The sequence below is a fragment of the Carica papaya genome, chromosome 3, assembly GCF_054855325.1.
Source record: "Carica papaya isolate Zhongbai chromosome 3, ASM5485532v1, whole genome shotgun sequence".
NCBI lineage: Eukaryota > Viridiplantae > Streptophyta > Magnoliopsida > Brassicales > Caricaceae > Carica > Carica papaya.
The window spans coordinates 10,553,924-10,568,759 of NC_142311.1; the positions used below are offsets into that span (position 1 = coordinate 10,553,924).

The 14,836-nt window shown below is 34.7% G+C and overlaps 1 protein-coding gene across 1 annotated transcript; it reads right to left on the minus strand.

The window, feature by feature from the left end:
- Positions 1–84: 84 nt before the first annotated feature.
- LOC110808665 (F-box and associated interaction domains-containing protein) lies at positions 85–7,618 on the minus strand. Its single transcript, XM_022034232.2, has 4 exons — positions 7,289–7,618; positions 5,328–6,550; positions 1,750–3,033; positions 85–512 (listed from the first exon to the last, which is right to left on the minus strand). The coding sequence occupies exons 2-3, from the start codon at positions 6,546–6,548 to the stop codon at positions 1,777–1,779; spliced, it is 2,478 nt and encodes an 825-aa protein (XP_021889924.2). The 5' UTR covers positions 6,549–6,550; positions 7,289–7,618; the 3' UTR covers positions 85–512; positions 1,750–1,776.
- Positions 7,619–14,836: the final 7,218 nt, after the last annotated feature.

The following is a 14,836-nucleotide window of genomic DNA, read 5'->3' on the forward strand; positions in this document are numbered from 1 at the left end:
TTTTTAATTTTATATTTCCTCTACTTCTTCACCCAATTGGGTCTTTCTCTTTCGCAGAAGAAATTTATAAAGAACCAACCAACATAATAAAATTTCTGCACCTCTCTGTTACAATATGGGGCTTAAATCAGGAGCCATTGTTCGGACCAATACTGGGTTCTGGGCCTAGCTTTTTGCTAAATCAACTGGGTAATATAATGTTTATTAGCATCATTTCTCAGGGACCCAAGAGAAATAAAAAAGAATAGATGGATAACAGACACACTAATTCTCTCCCCACATCTTTAGCGGTTGAATAATGTATTATTATTCAACCCAGCTGCTCATATCTGCCACTTACTCTCTCCGTCTCTGGTATTTGCAGCACTTTTTGTTCATCCTTAAACCCCTTTCATCACCGCCTCTTTCTCAGGTTTCTTCTTCAATTCCCTATTTTCCTCCTCCATTTCTCTTCATTGCCTTACCTTCTGCTTGCCCACCTATTTCTTAAACTCGCTAATGGAGTCCGATGCCTGAAATATGTGGTTAAAAGAGAGCAAGAAGAATAAGAAGAAGAAAGGGATCACTAGGAATACATGATCCATCCGTTTAATTGTATTAATATATATTTTGTATGCCTACTCTCTTGTGTTCAATTTCTAGCCGAAAGACCCAGAAAACTTATATGCAGTTCTTGCAGTTTTAACTGGTAAATCAAGACCAGGTAACCCCATAATATATATATATATATATATATATATATTGATTACTGCTACCTTAACTATTTAATCTCTGATGGGTATGCCATTTAAGTTCCTGAAAATTTGGTACAAAATGTTATATGTGAGAATTTATTTAGAAGGAAAGTTTACTTCTTGGCAATGTCTTAAATCTAATGAACTGAAACCGTCGAGTATTATTGACGTCTCATGCATATATATGCGTTACTGGACAATTGTAACACTCAATTCATTTTATTGAAAAAAACAAGAAGCTTTTTCATGGAAATGAAAAAGCTTGAATCTTAAAATCACATGGCAGATACTAACCAACATAAAGGCGAAACAAAAGAAGTAAAGTCAGATTATAAATAAAGGGAGTGTAAAAGCAGTGGGAATAAAAGACGATTAAATTGGAAGACCCATCTATAAAAATAGCAAAATAAATAAATAATCGGTAGATCTCTTTAATTTGAAATAGGATTTTCAAATGAAAGAATTTTGTTTTAGGGGAATCTTTCCACATGCGTCGTTTACGCTAGGGACCATGAGGATTTTCCTAATTGCAACTTTGTTTTAGTGGAATAGCATGGCTAAGAGGGGGCGCCTGATCTTCGTTTCTAAATAATTTTTTGTTTTCTGTCATTTGGGTTGTTGCCTCATCAAATAATTAAATCATTATCATCAATTTGCTAGTGGGTGCCATCAATGGATCCTATTGCCACCCCATAAACATGGGAGGTCTTTACAGTTTTTAATCTCAAGAGAGTCATGAAATGATAGAATGTGAAAGGTTTTCCTAATAAGCTTTAAGGCCCCATGATTGTTTTTTGCTCAAAATAAAAAAAAAATGTTTTCCCTTTCATTTGATGATATACCATTTATGGGTACTCATATAACAAAGTCATATTTTGCTTAAATTGACACCCAATAAGAACAAGAATAAGAATACAATGTAAATAAAGAGAATATTAGAATCTGTAAGTGCAAATATCAAGCAGCTAAATGAAAGAAACTTTCATTTTATTTCAGTGAAAGTCAGCAAACTCACTAAGCAAGAATCAATCCATTTTGATCTTCAAGTTTCTGCACATGAGGCATCTCCGCTTTTGTCAATCCAATTGAAACCTGCAACATGAACAACAGAGGAGAAGAAACTTGGAATTCCCTGAAACATGACATCTCTGAACTTGTCCCTGTTTGGATCGTAAGAAACCACAACTCTGTTCTTGTACTCCAACAAGATCTCACTATTCTCCAACTCGCACAGAATTCTAACAGGACTCCCCTTCACTGCGTTCTTCCAGTTCTTGAAGGGTCTCTCCAGATTCTGCTTCAGTCTCTTGGGCATGTAAGCTCCAATGCTGAACTGCTTCATCCAAGACTCCTTCACGTTATATTCCTTCATCACCCACACCTCCATTTTCCCATAGCTGCCGTAGACAGCTGCGGCAAGACACTCTCTGATCACCGCAGGATGAAAGTTACATCTGTTTAGTCCGCCGGAGTCAGGTTTCGGGACCTCCCTGAACTGCTCGTCTGCCAAGTCAAACGAAATGATCCGGCGGGCAGGATGGTATCGGCGAGGCCGGGTGACCCAATGGAGTCTGCCATTGATTAACGCTTCAGACGGCGACCGTACTAGCCGGTGCGGTACTTTGCCTAAAGTTCTCCATGCCGAGGTTCCCAGTGTGAAAATCTGAACCTCAGATTGCGGATAAAACACTCTGCGTGAACGCTGATGGCCATTTCTGTAATACACAATCTTGACAACCTTGTACTGTTTCGTTACAGGATGGAACCCAAATCCAAACACCACTTCTTGATCATGGTAATTTGCAGACTCGGGAAGCTTTATATAATCGCTTGTGAAAGGATTGTATATGTAAATGGGGTCGTTGAAGAATAAATCAGACAAGCAAAGCAATCCATAGCATGAACCAACCACGTTGAACTCCGGCATGGCGGCCTGGAACGGCGTGTTGAACCTTTTGACCTTCTCGTCGTGGTAGTCGGGGACAGATAAATCGACAAAGTAGAGCTGGGTGCGGAGAGGAGAGTCACAGTGGAGGATGAGACATGGGTTTCTTGAAGGTTTAGAGGAAAGCTGGGTTTGAAGAAGAAGAGGGTCGTGCGCCAAGGAATTCCATGCTCTGCAAACAAACTTGAATTGCATTAAAGAGGTGATGGGTAATCTTGAAAGGATGTCAACGAGGATATCAGGAGGTAAGAGCTCCATTCCCGTTGCTCTACTTGATGATCCATCGTCGTCTTCAACCTTATCATTACTCCTCATTCTTTTTCCAGGTTTTTCCATATATGAATCCATGGCTAGCTAGAGGGGGTCTTTAACAGAATTAAAGCAGATGTCGCAGATGGGAAAGCATGTAAAGGGAAAGAAAAAAAAAAGGGTTTGATGAGGATGAAGCTAATAATAATGAAGAAGAAGAGGAAGAAGAAAAAAGGAGACGGAAAGCACAAGGAAATGGTGGTTGACGGGATCCAACATTGAATAATTGTGTTTAGAAAACATAATTTGTCAGTTTGAGGAAAAAGAAAATCGATTGAGGGAGCAATCTGGACCGTCCAAATGTCAGTGCAGATAAAGAAAATTTTATGAATTCATTACCATTTCAATGTGCAAACTCACCCTCTACCTTGATTCTGATAGAGACCCTCAAACCATGAAGTCTTTTAAAAAACAACAGACCTCACAAATTTATATAATAATAATAATAATAATAACTCATAATTAATAATAAATAAACTATATGATTGATGTGCATGTATAATCCAATTTATCAAATATATGAGCTCATGCTCAAAGCCCTTAATGCCTAACTTGCAAATAAAAAAAAGAAAAAAAAAAAAAGAAAGAAGAAGGGAAAGGTGGGAAACCAAAGGTTAAGGATGAAGTGATTCTGAAATTTCCGAATGGTTTTCTGCTTTTTAATGGTAATTCCCAACTTTACTGTAATTGTTCGAATAGTAAATTTTTCATACTTATCTTAATACACTAAAATTTTAATCGTGGTGGGTTTAATTAGAGTGTATATACCAACATATAATTTAAAAAATGAAGGTGATCTTTTTCCATGATAAATTGGCAAGCTGCCACAATGGCAGCAGTTTCTATAAAATTTGGTGAAAGTCAAAACATGAATTTATGTCTTTAGCTAAAACGGTACGCTCTGGATGCACATTTTCAAACCCTGCCGTCTACTTCGTACAACACTTATCCAATACGACAATAATAAATGCATTTAACCATGAAACCCCCACCAAAAGAAGAGATTAAAAAAAAAAAAAAAAGTTATATACACACACACACACACACACCCATAGAATGTGGGTAAAAGTTATATATATATATATATATATATATAATGTAATACATATATTTGTTGGAGTAAGAAAAAGTTTTAGTAACTTATTTCTAATTTTGTAGAAGTTGAGAGATCCCGTCTAACTCTCATGGGTAAAATGTAAATATGGGTAAAAATAATTTTACTTAATCTAATAAAATACCAATTCAAGGTATGTCCGATACTTGAAATAATTTATTTGTATAGCATAGATTTATATCTTATCTATTTGTATGTGGTAGTTCAACTCCATATTGCGTATTGTTAGTAAGTTATAATTTTCTAAAAAGAGGATGGGGTTTATTGCATTATAGAAATACAAAGTCTAACATTAGCACTAAGAAAATTATTCAAATATTTCAATATTATATTGTTTCAAAATGCTTATAAATTCTTTATGAACTCAGTTTTTGTTATTATTTTAGGTGACACTTATATTATATCTTAATTGAAACAAGTGCAGATTTACAATTACAAAAATGAACGTGAACTCATTCCATACTTACCTATATATAAATTTAGAAATTCATCCAGTAAAAATTAAAATAGCCTTAAAAAGTTTGCTAAAAAGTATTTCACCCATATTCTGAAGCTAAACTGATTGTCGAACTCAAGATAATTGGTTCCAGTTGTGTCATTGATTCTGTATACTTGCTTTCAGATAATTGATTCTGAAGCTACAAGTATTTTGCCTTTTGTCCAGATGGAGTAGGAAAACATTTTCTGCTCCTCACTGTCTTTGCTTTTTATGAGACTCAGAATGGTGAAGAGAATGAAGCTACCAACTATAGGATCTCACAAATACCAAGTTCTATTGGGTTGGAAGAAATGAAGATACTTTTCAGGTACATATATAATGGATTTTGCTTCATAGGTTTCTGAAAGCAAGGAAACAAAGAGCCTACCAAGAACCCTTTTCTCCTATCTTTCAATTGACAATTTTACAGAGAAGCATTTCTTTGAGTTGGGACTATATGAAAATCCCTGTCCTACATTAGATGTTCAAGAAAATCACATCTAAATCAGAGAATAATACTAAATTCCAGTAAAATTATACTCGGTTTTTTGGCAGAAGAAACATCATTGATTCAAATTTTGCAATGTCATTTAAGATTTCCAATATTCACGATATTACAATTGATTGTTTCAATCGGAGACCAACCATCAACAATGGAAGAAGAAATAGTACTGAGAACGAAAGAAACGCTTCATTCTTGCATGAAGTAAACTTACAGGGAAAAAGAATCTGAATCAGAAGTTAGACATTAAAGAGGGAAACCTCAGAAGTAAGACTACCAAAATGAACAACTATCCCATAAGACTCCGGCAACCCTTGAAACTTCAGATCATTGAATACTTCTCTCCGCGGGTCATAAGACACCAGGGTTCTGTTTTCATACTCCAGCAAATATTCACCAGTTTCCAAAAGGCACAATATTTTCAAGAAAGGCCCATTCGAAAAACGTTTTTGTATTCCGAAAGTTTTTTCACCTATACTTTCTTCTAATGCCCTTGGCACATATGTTCCAATCCTTATTTCCTTCACCCAAGACTCCTTCACATCATACTCCTTCATTACCCAAATATCTACCTGTCTATAATATCGAATAACGGCTGCTGAAAGACAACCTCTGAGTAAAAACAAATTATAGCGATACATGTCTAAGGCACCACATTCAGGTCTAGGGACCTCACGAAATTGCTCATCTGCTAAGTCAAACGAGACAAGCATGTGTTTTGGGCCATACCTAACTGGCCAAGTTACCCAATGAAGTCTTCCATTGACCAAGACTGGCGATGACCAATTAAGAAGCAGGTAAGGACATTCTCCAAGGCTTCTCCAGGTAACGTCGCCTACAGTAAGGACTTGAACCTCTGTTTGCATGCCAACAAATCGACAACACCTGGGTGCTCTATATCGATTTCTATAATTAATAATCCTAATCACCTTGTACTCTTTTGTTGTTGGATGGCAACCAAATCCGAATATCACATCGTGGTCTCTATTGAGTTCAGGCCCCTTGGGAAGCTCCTTGTAGTCCCGAGTGAAAGGATTGCATATAAAAAGTGCATGGGTATTTTCTGGGTCACATAAGCATAGCAAGCCATTACATGAGCCTATTACTTCAAACTTAGGCATCACAGTTGAAAACTGCGGATAGATTTTCTTCACCACGGCCTCCTTATCCCTTCGAGCATACAAGTCTACAAAATAAAGCTGCTTTTCAATTGGCTGATTGGAGTAAAAGATGAGGCATGGATTACTCTTGGCCATGTGGGAGATATGCATTTTAGTGAAATGTGGGTCTCGTGCCAAGTTTCGCCAGCCTCGACATACAAACTTCAATTGCAAGACAGACGATATGGGTAGCCTTGAGAATATGTCAAGGAGTATTTCCTGAGGGAGACATTCCAGTCCACCTGCTGATTGATCTTTTAGGTTGCACCTTCTTTCTTTACTCTGTAATTCATCAGTAGAGTCCATGGCTGAAAAGAGAGACAAACGTAAGGATTAGTCGGAGAAAGAGAATTTCCAGACAATAGAAATGACAATTGTTGCCAGATAAACCCAGAGAGAGAGAGAGAGAGTCTGAATAGTCGAATTCAATAGAAATGAAAATTGGCAATAATGTAATGCACAAAATTTCACGGACATAATTTGAAGATATTTAAGCCCATTAATGGCCATATAGCAATATGCAGAACCTAAAAGAGGCCAAATAAATAATGGGAAAAAGTAATAATTTCCTTTTTCATATTTCCAGATAAAGCTACTTCATTTTTGAAGAAACTGGTTCAATCATGAGGTTCAGATAATCCCAAAACAACCTTGTTTAACACTAGCGTATCAATTTCAAGAGAAATAGAAAGGCATTAGAGAATCAAGAAACAAAAACACCAAAATACAGAGAAACAAGTCAAGAGACAGAAGATTAATTCTTCGAAATAACACATTCACCAGAATTCGAAGCAAAACTAGCAAACATTCGAAACCACCAACCGCCAAGGCCTCGATTCATCATAAAAGAGAAGAACTGAAGCCGATTCTGACGCTACCCATTGTTATATTAGACTAGAAAAGCACAACATTGGCCATAGATCCTCAATTAAAACTGAGTAAAGGATTTCCTAATTCTGAGTCATATAGGAAACAACAAACACAATGCATAGTATAATGAACATCAGATCTACACAGAGCATTCGAGTATCCACAAAGTGAGTTACCTTTTCTTCTTCCTGAAACAGCCTGATGAAGAAAACGAAGCCAGGGCGGTAGAGAATGGGTGCAGTGAAGAGCTTTTATTTGGTTGGCGAGAAAACTTAGGATTGAAGTTTTCTCCTAATCTCGACTTTTTCGCTGCTGTATCTTTTCTTTCCTTTTCTCTTCTTTTTTTAAGCTCTCTAGCAGTTGGCTTTCGGGAAAGATGAAGATCAAGTCGAAAAAAGAAAAAAAAAAAAATAAAACTTTCCGGAAAGACGCATATAGGTATTGTACCATGAAGTTTGACAAAAAAAGTCAAAAGAGTTAGATTTAGCTGCGTTATGGTACAACCGTAGAAGCGACTCCCCCCGAAACGTAATGACTAAGGATCTGCGGTTCTTTGCATAACGTCCAGATTCTGTATTTCATTTATAGTTAAAAAAACTTTTAAAACAAATCATAGAATTATTCGCTGTATATTTATTAGTAAATACGTGTTCTTCTTATCATCCCACATGATCCAGAATGATATTTATATCTCATAAAAAAATTAAATTTCTTAAATATTGTGATTTTCAAATCAAAATAAAAAAATTTACATAATATATTTTGATTTTGTAAATAAAAATAATCCCTATTTCCTATATAAAATAAAATGAGTCCTACATCAATAAATAATCAAAAACAAAAACTATTTGAATCAAACAACACAATAGATTAAGTATAAAAAAAAAAAAAACATAATTAGAAAATAATATCAAAATCTTTTTTCGATTAACATTTAAGATAAATTCATTCAGTATTGATAAAAATTAAATTAAATATCATAATTGTTATATCATATTATATGCGTATAATAAGACTTAAAATTATATTTAACTCTATAGTGTAAGTGAAAAAAAAAAAAATATATTTCTAACAAATTTTAATGTCTATCTCCATTGACAGCGTAAACTAGGAATTTGAGAATAAATTTATTAATATGTACATATTCTTTGATTTAATTAAATGTTTCAAATTTTCAATTATATTAAAAAATAAATGTTTAATAATTATAAAAAGACTTAACAATTTATACTAAATTATAAAATAAGCCATAAGTCTTGCGAAATAATAGCACTACTTCTCTCAAGCCAATAATTAACTAATAATTATTTATTTTTCTGGACTGGATAAAACAATTGGAAATAATTTTTTGCCTAAGCTTATGTCAATTGTACACTGTTATTTTCTAAATATTATTTTTATTTCAAATACAATACATATGTTTATGCACACACACACATATATATTTATGAATCTTTCATTTTCTCTCTGAAAAAAATTTGTTTCTGTCTTTTTTTATAGAGTCTAATGGGCCTATGAGCTTTCTCTAACAAAGATATTAAACAAGGCCCTAAAATAGTTGCAGAGGAAGATAGGCTGATTATTGTTTGTAACAACGAGTGATATTCTCTTGAAACTGAAGATGAAATATAGTTATTTATTATTTTTACATAATATTATTAGTTCAAAAATTATTACTTAATTTAAATAATATAGTATAATTGATATTTTATTCTTTAAATTCTTTTAAATATAAAAATATAATTTAAATAATAGACGAAATCCTTAATATGCTTAATTAATTATACACAAAATTTATATTTCGATTGAATTTGTTTTCAGATAATGATTGTGATGAAATCAATGAAACCCAACTAGCAAGAGCTTAATCATTCCAACCCTGTGAGATACAGTAATCGTGGAGATGGATGTATACGAATCTTCTGTATTTATAGATTTGTTGACTTTGTGTGAAGACGTACAAACTTCTAATGGATTCTACTGCGAGGAGGAGGAGGAAGAAGAGGATGGTCTTATCAACTCCTACTGGTGCAAGTGTAATTGTTCAGTACGTAGATTAACAATGTAATAATTACATTTCAAATTGCACCTCCAACCTACTTAGCGCGTCTAATCCATTAATACAACACTGAAAAGAAAAACAGTGGAGGTGGTGGTCTCTTCTTTTTCTAATTCATGCCGTGTAATGCCCCTACCAATAATACCTAACCCCATGCGTGTATATATATATATATATATATATATACATATTTTATTCATTTAGTAAAACATAATTTTAGAATAACAAAATCTAGATACATATTTGTTTCTTCAAGTTTAATTTTAAAATTTTAAGATAACTTTTAAGTATGAATAAATATCTAATTTTTAAAGTTAGGTTCTCACTACTAATCTCGGAAAAATATTATTTACAAAATTTTTTGATAGATCCCCAAAAATTTGAATTTTTACTAATCCCTGTACTATTTGTACTTTTATTTTTGAATTCTTAAACTTTTTTTTTTTTTAAAAAAATATGTACAATTCAAGTTATTTAAATATTTATTATTAATCAACATTATGTATTCTGCTCATGTGACATTGATTGGTTACTTGTTGATGACGTAATTTGTTTCTCCACGTGATCATTATGAACTATTTTTAAGAGATAAGTCTCCTCTTCACACAACGTACACATAAATTAACCTCATATTCGAAACAAAAAACAAAAACCTGTAACCTCCATTTTGGCAAGCTTTTCCCTCATCAAATAAATCAAAATTTGCATCTCTCTCTCATCAAGCTCTCTTAATCAGTCAACACATCTTTTTCTCCTCAAGCTTCAGTAAGCATCTATATCCTTCTTCAAGCATGTTCTAGCTTGTTTTTATAATGGGTGCATCTCTCTCCCTGCTCATGATTCTTGAAATTCCTCACACACTTTTTATCCTCAAGCTTTATTAACTAATGGATGCATCTTTCTCTCCTCAAGCTTTTATAAATGTCTCTCTTCTCAAGCATCCTCTAGCTTGCTTTTGTAGTGGGTGCATCTCTTTATCTACTCGTGGTTTTTCTTTACTCCTTGCAGACTCTCTCTCTTCAAGCTCCTCTCCTCTATATCCATTGTGTTTTCAATATAGTGTTAGTGTTCATGTATGTAAGTGAAGAGGAGATTTGTCTCCTAAAAACAAAAAATTATGTAGAGGACTGAAACTCAAAGTAAATGAATTTGTATTTTTAAATGCGGAAGCGAGCAATAATATTAAAGTTTACATTTCTTACAAATTAAATTAGAATTCTCAATAGGGTTACGAGAATGTCCCTACTACAACGATTCGTAAAAAGAAACAAATCAATAGCTTAAAATAAATAGATAAATATCCTAGGGTTAACTACTCACAACTTTCTTACTAATCAGGATCTGGATTTTGATCCTCCTGATCTAAAATGGTTAATAGAAGAGTGAGTTACACTAATTCAGTAAGAATATTACACTAATCATTGATAAGGAAAATCAAATGTTGGTAAAAATTATAAAAATAACTAATTGAGCTCTTAATTTAAGTAAATTCATTTATCATAAAGAAAATCGTTTATTTCATACTTACCGTTATAAGTTTTTCAAAACTCAATATATGAAGAACAATAACCAAATGACATTTTAATTTTACGTATAAGATTAGTAATTATTCATTTTTAACCTATTTACTAGTACCCCTAGGGGTCCATAGGGATGTTCTCATCCATACACGAACCCAATATTCAGATTTATTAATTAATCGGCTATCCTCATACTCCGTCCGGTAATGGACACCAAACATTCCATCGCTTTGATACTCCGTCCGGTATGATGGTGAACCATATCTCCCAAATCTTTCTAGTATGAGACTTTCCAGCCTCGTTCGACTGAGGTAACGTTCACAGTAGGATTCTTTATGTACAGGGCATGTTCATCCTTTTCCAGGATACTCGGTAAGTCTTTTACATAAAATCCTCATTAACAAAATAACCATAAAGCGCATATCAATATCTCTTTTTATATTCAAAGATTAATTAAATAGTTTTTATGCAAACAGTACAATTTCATACCTCAATAACCAAGAAATGTACTCATAACCTTTATTTTCAATCAGTTAATCGGATCAAGAAAGTAATGATTAGGTAGTCAATAAACGAAAAAATAATTAAAATAATAATTAAGGCACATGGCAGAATAATAATCAATTTAAACAGCATAGGAAAATGAATAGGCAACATAGACAAATTAGAGCAAATATAAACTGACCGATTTTGGTTCTACTAATGACTTGTAATTATTTTTAGGATTTTTTTAATTTTTTACAAAGCACAACATTATTGATTATTAAGTCTCAATTTACCGTAACATGAAATATGGTGAGAGATTTTTACTTGGATCAATATTTTGAAACACCATACTATCTATTACGTCTCCTAACAGATCCCAAATTTCTTGAATTTTCTCTGCGAAAATCAAAATACTCGTTATGTACCTAAAAATACCTCAAAAAATCTAAAATCGGTGTTGAAAATCCTTTTCGGCCAATTTTAAGATTCCGGTATAGCAGCACCACCGTGCTCCAACGCTGGCTCTAGCATCCATGGCGGCGGTTCGCCTCAGCCTGATCGGTTTTGGCCAATTTTTGTCGATTTTACTTGCATCCCTACGAAAAAATACGTTAGGAGGCCTGAGTTGGCAAGAAAATTAAAAAAATCGAACCTACCGAGGGGGGTCTACGAGTGCGGTAGCTTTGCCGGTTCTCTTTCGCAGTTGGGGTTTATTCTTTAGTTAACCTGTATAGAAAATGACGGTGAACACAATGATCAAAAAATCATCTAAAATGGAAAACGGGAAGGGCTCATCAAAGAGGGTTTAGGGTTTTGCCTGTTACAGCTCCGCTGGGCTTTGCCTGTGGTTTATGGCTCACCTGTTGTCCCTTTTGCTCCGATATGGCCATAGGGAGGCTTGTAATTGAATTTTAAGCGTGGAGAGAAAAATTTTACTTTTTTTGGTGGTTGGTGGTGGCTCTGAAGAGGGCTAGTCGGTTAGAGTTAAATTCTCATGTGATGCGATATTTAAATACCCATCATGTGTCGATTTGGGCCGTCCGTTCGGAGACACGTAGAGCAAGAAGGGTCGTTCGATGATTTTCTGTTTAGGCTAATTGCATGGACGAACCTAGACCGTCCATCGCGATCAACCCTGTCTGTCCGATCGCGTCTAAAGAAAAAATACATATGGACCGTTTGCGTGCGCGTGATGTGATTTGGGTCGTCGGATCGTCTAGGCATGTGGATCACCTGCCTGGCCTCCCGCGTGGAGCTGATGTCAACCTACTTTCCACGCGGCGTGCTCTGGTTCGTTTGGGTTACTGACTGGGCTATTTTACGATTTAGCCCTCTAATTTTAATTTTTCTTTCAAAAACACTTCACAGATTCAAATTTTTGACTCTTTCTCAAAATTTTCTTCATCGTCCATAATCTATTTTTTCTCAATAATTTAAATAAAAATTAAATAAAATAATATTTTTAATTATTTATATAAATTTTATAGATAAGAAAATTTATCTTGTGCCAAATTTTTGGCCTGGGTATTACAAACTACAATGATGTGGAAAATTTTTTTGCATCACCGATAAGTATTTAATCAACACTTGTATTCTTAATACATGATATTGACTAACAATAAGTTAACTCTTGTTAATTATGAGTGTTTGTTTAGAAAAAATTTAAATATATAGGAACATTGTACATAACAAAAAAAAGTTCAAGAGTTAAAATAGAAAATTGTCAACAGTATGTGAATCATTTTACTTTTTAAGCCATCGTTTAAGGGACAATTTTTAACGAACTTTTAAGGGATAAGCCTTCTAGTAATTCGTTAAGGATGATAAATCCTTAACACTCTCAAGTTAATACTTTCAAATAGATATAATAAGATATATCTATAAACTTTATATACATGATAGCTCGTGTTAGATTACTACCTTTGCTTGTATGTACTTGGTGATGGTTTAACTTATTACACATTCATCCAATTCATTAACTATAATTACCTTAATCTAAAATAGATTTTTTATTTTCTTAGTTTAACTCGTAAGTGTTGACAAATGACTTCTTATGCTCCGTTTGATTAAGCCAATTAAGAATTAAAAATGATAACTTTTTGATGTTGTTAATTGATTTAACTTATTAAACATTCATCCAACTCATTAACTATAATTACCTTAATCTAAAATAGATTTTTTATTTTCTTAGTTTGACCCCTAAGGCTTCGTTTGGATAAATTTTAGTGATAGTTAATTAATATATAGTAATGACAATAATTAAATGGCAATAACACAACATTGTAATGTCAAATTTTTTTTTGTATGTTTGGATGATGGTATATTAATATATGTTAATGACATATTTTTTGTAACACCCAAAAATTTTTCTTTTAATTTTATTAGAATTTTGTCTAATTTTGTTTTATTTTAAAAATTAATTTATAAGGTTTTAATTTAATTTAATTTAATTTAATTTAATAGAAATAAAAATAAAAATAATAATAAAATGGGGTAAAATTATTTTTGGGATTTAATTGAAATTGATTTTGAAAAAAATGGGTGAAAATTTAGATTCTGGAGGTGTTTTTGAAAAGAAAATAAAAAATTGGAGGTCAAAATGTAATTTAAAAAAATAGTGCCACGTCAGCATCCCCAGCCAACCAGGAGACGTAGCGTGGCAGGGACGCTAACGTGGAAAGCCACGCAGGATGGAGACACGTAGGCGATTCGCGTGCATGCGATCGGACGACCCAGATCCGTTCCCGCGCGCACGAACGACCCAGATCAAAAGCGCGCATGGATGGCCTAGATCTCACGCGTGTGGACAGCCCAGATTTGATCACGCACAGACGGCCCAGATCGCATCGCGATGGACGGCCCAGATTTATTTCTAATTTAATCGCGATCGGACAGCTCAGATTAAATCATGATGGGCGGCTCATATTAAAAGGGGAATGTTATAAATAATCGCATCCACACCCAACCCCAAACCCTAGCTGCCAGAACCCTCGCCGGAGAAGACGACCCAGCCACCGGAGGAACTGGTCGCCGCCACCCGCCGCCGCACCAGAAGATTTTTCGACCGCCAAACGAGGTAAAATTTATCCCATTGGCTCATTTTTCAATGCTGAACCTCCCTGTGGCCAAATCGGAGCCAAACCACCGGTCAATTGGCCGAAAAACACCACCGAAGTCCAGCGGCACTACCGCGAGTTTCCTCGATTTTTACCTCCAATGAGGCCCTTCCCGGTTCCCGTTCGATGTAATTTTTATACCACTGTGACCACTGTCCTTTTCTCTACAGGTTGACCGGAGCAAAACACCAAATCGTAACTCGCGCCGAAGGAGTCGCCGCACCCGAGAGCTTCGTCGCCGGTAAGTCTCAGTTTTCTGAAATTTTTTGGCCCACCGAGGGCCGTAGGGGTGTTTTATCACAGGAACCAATGCAAGTTTGGCTGAATTCAGTAAAAAACGACCAGAAACGGCCAACTCGAGGCGGATCGCCGTCGTGGACGGTGGCGCTGTCGCCGTGCCGGAATTCTGAAATTGGTCGAAAAGGCCCCGAGTATGATTTGGGGTATTTTGGGGACATGTATAGGTATCGGAAGTGTGTTTCAGTTTCCGAAGAAAAAATTCAGGGAATCTAGGGACTTCCCATAGCTGCCCGATTTCAGACT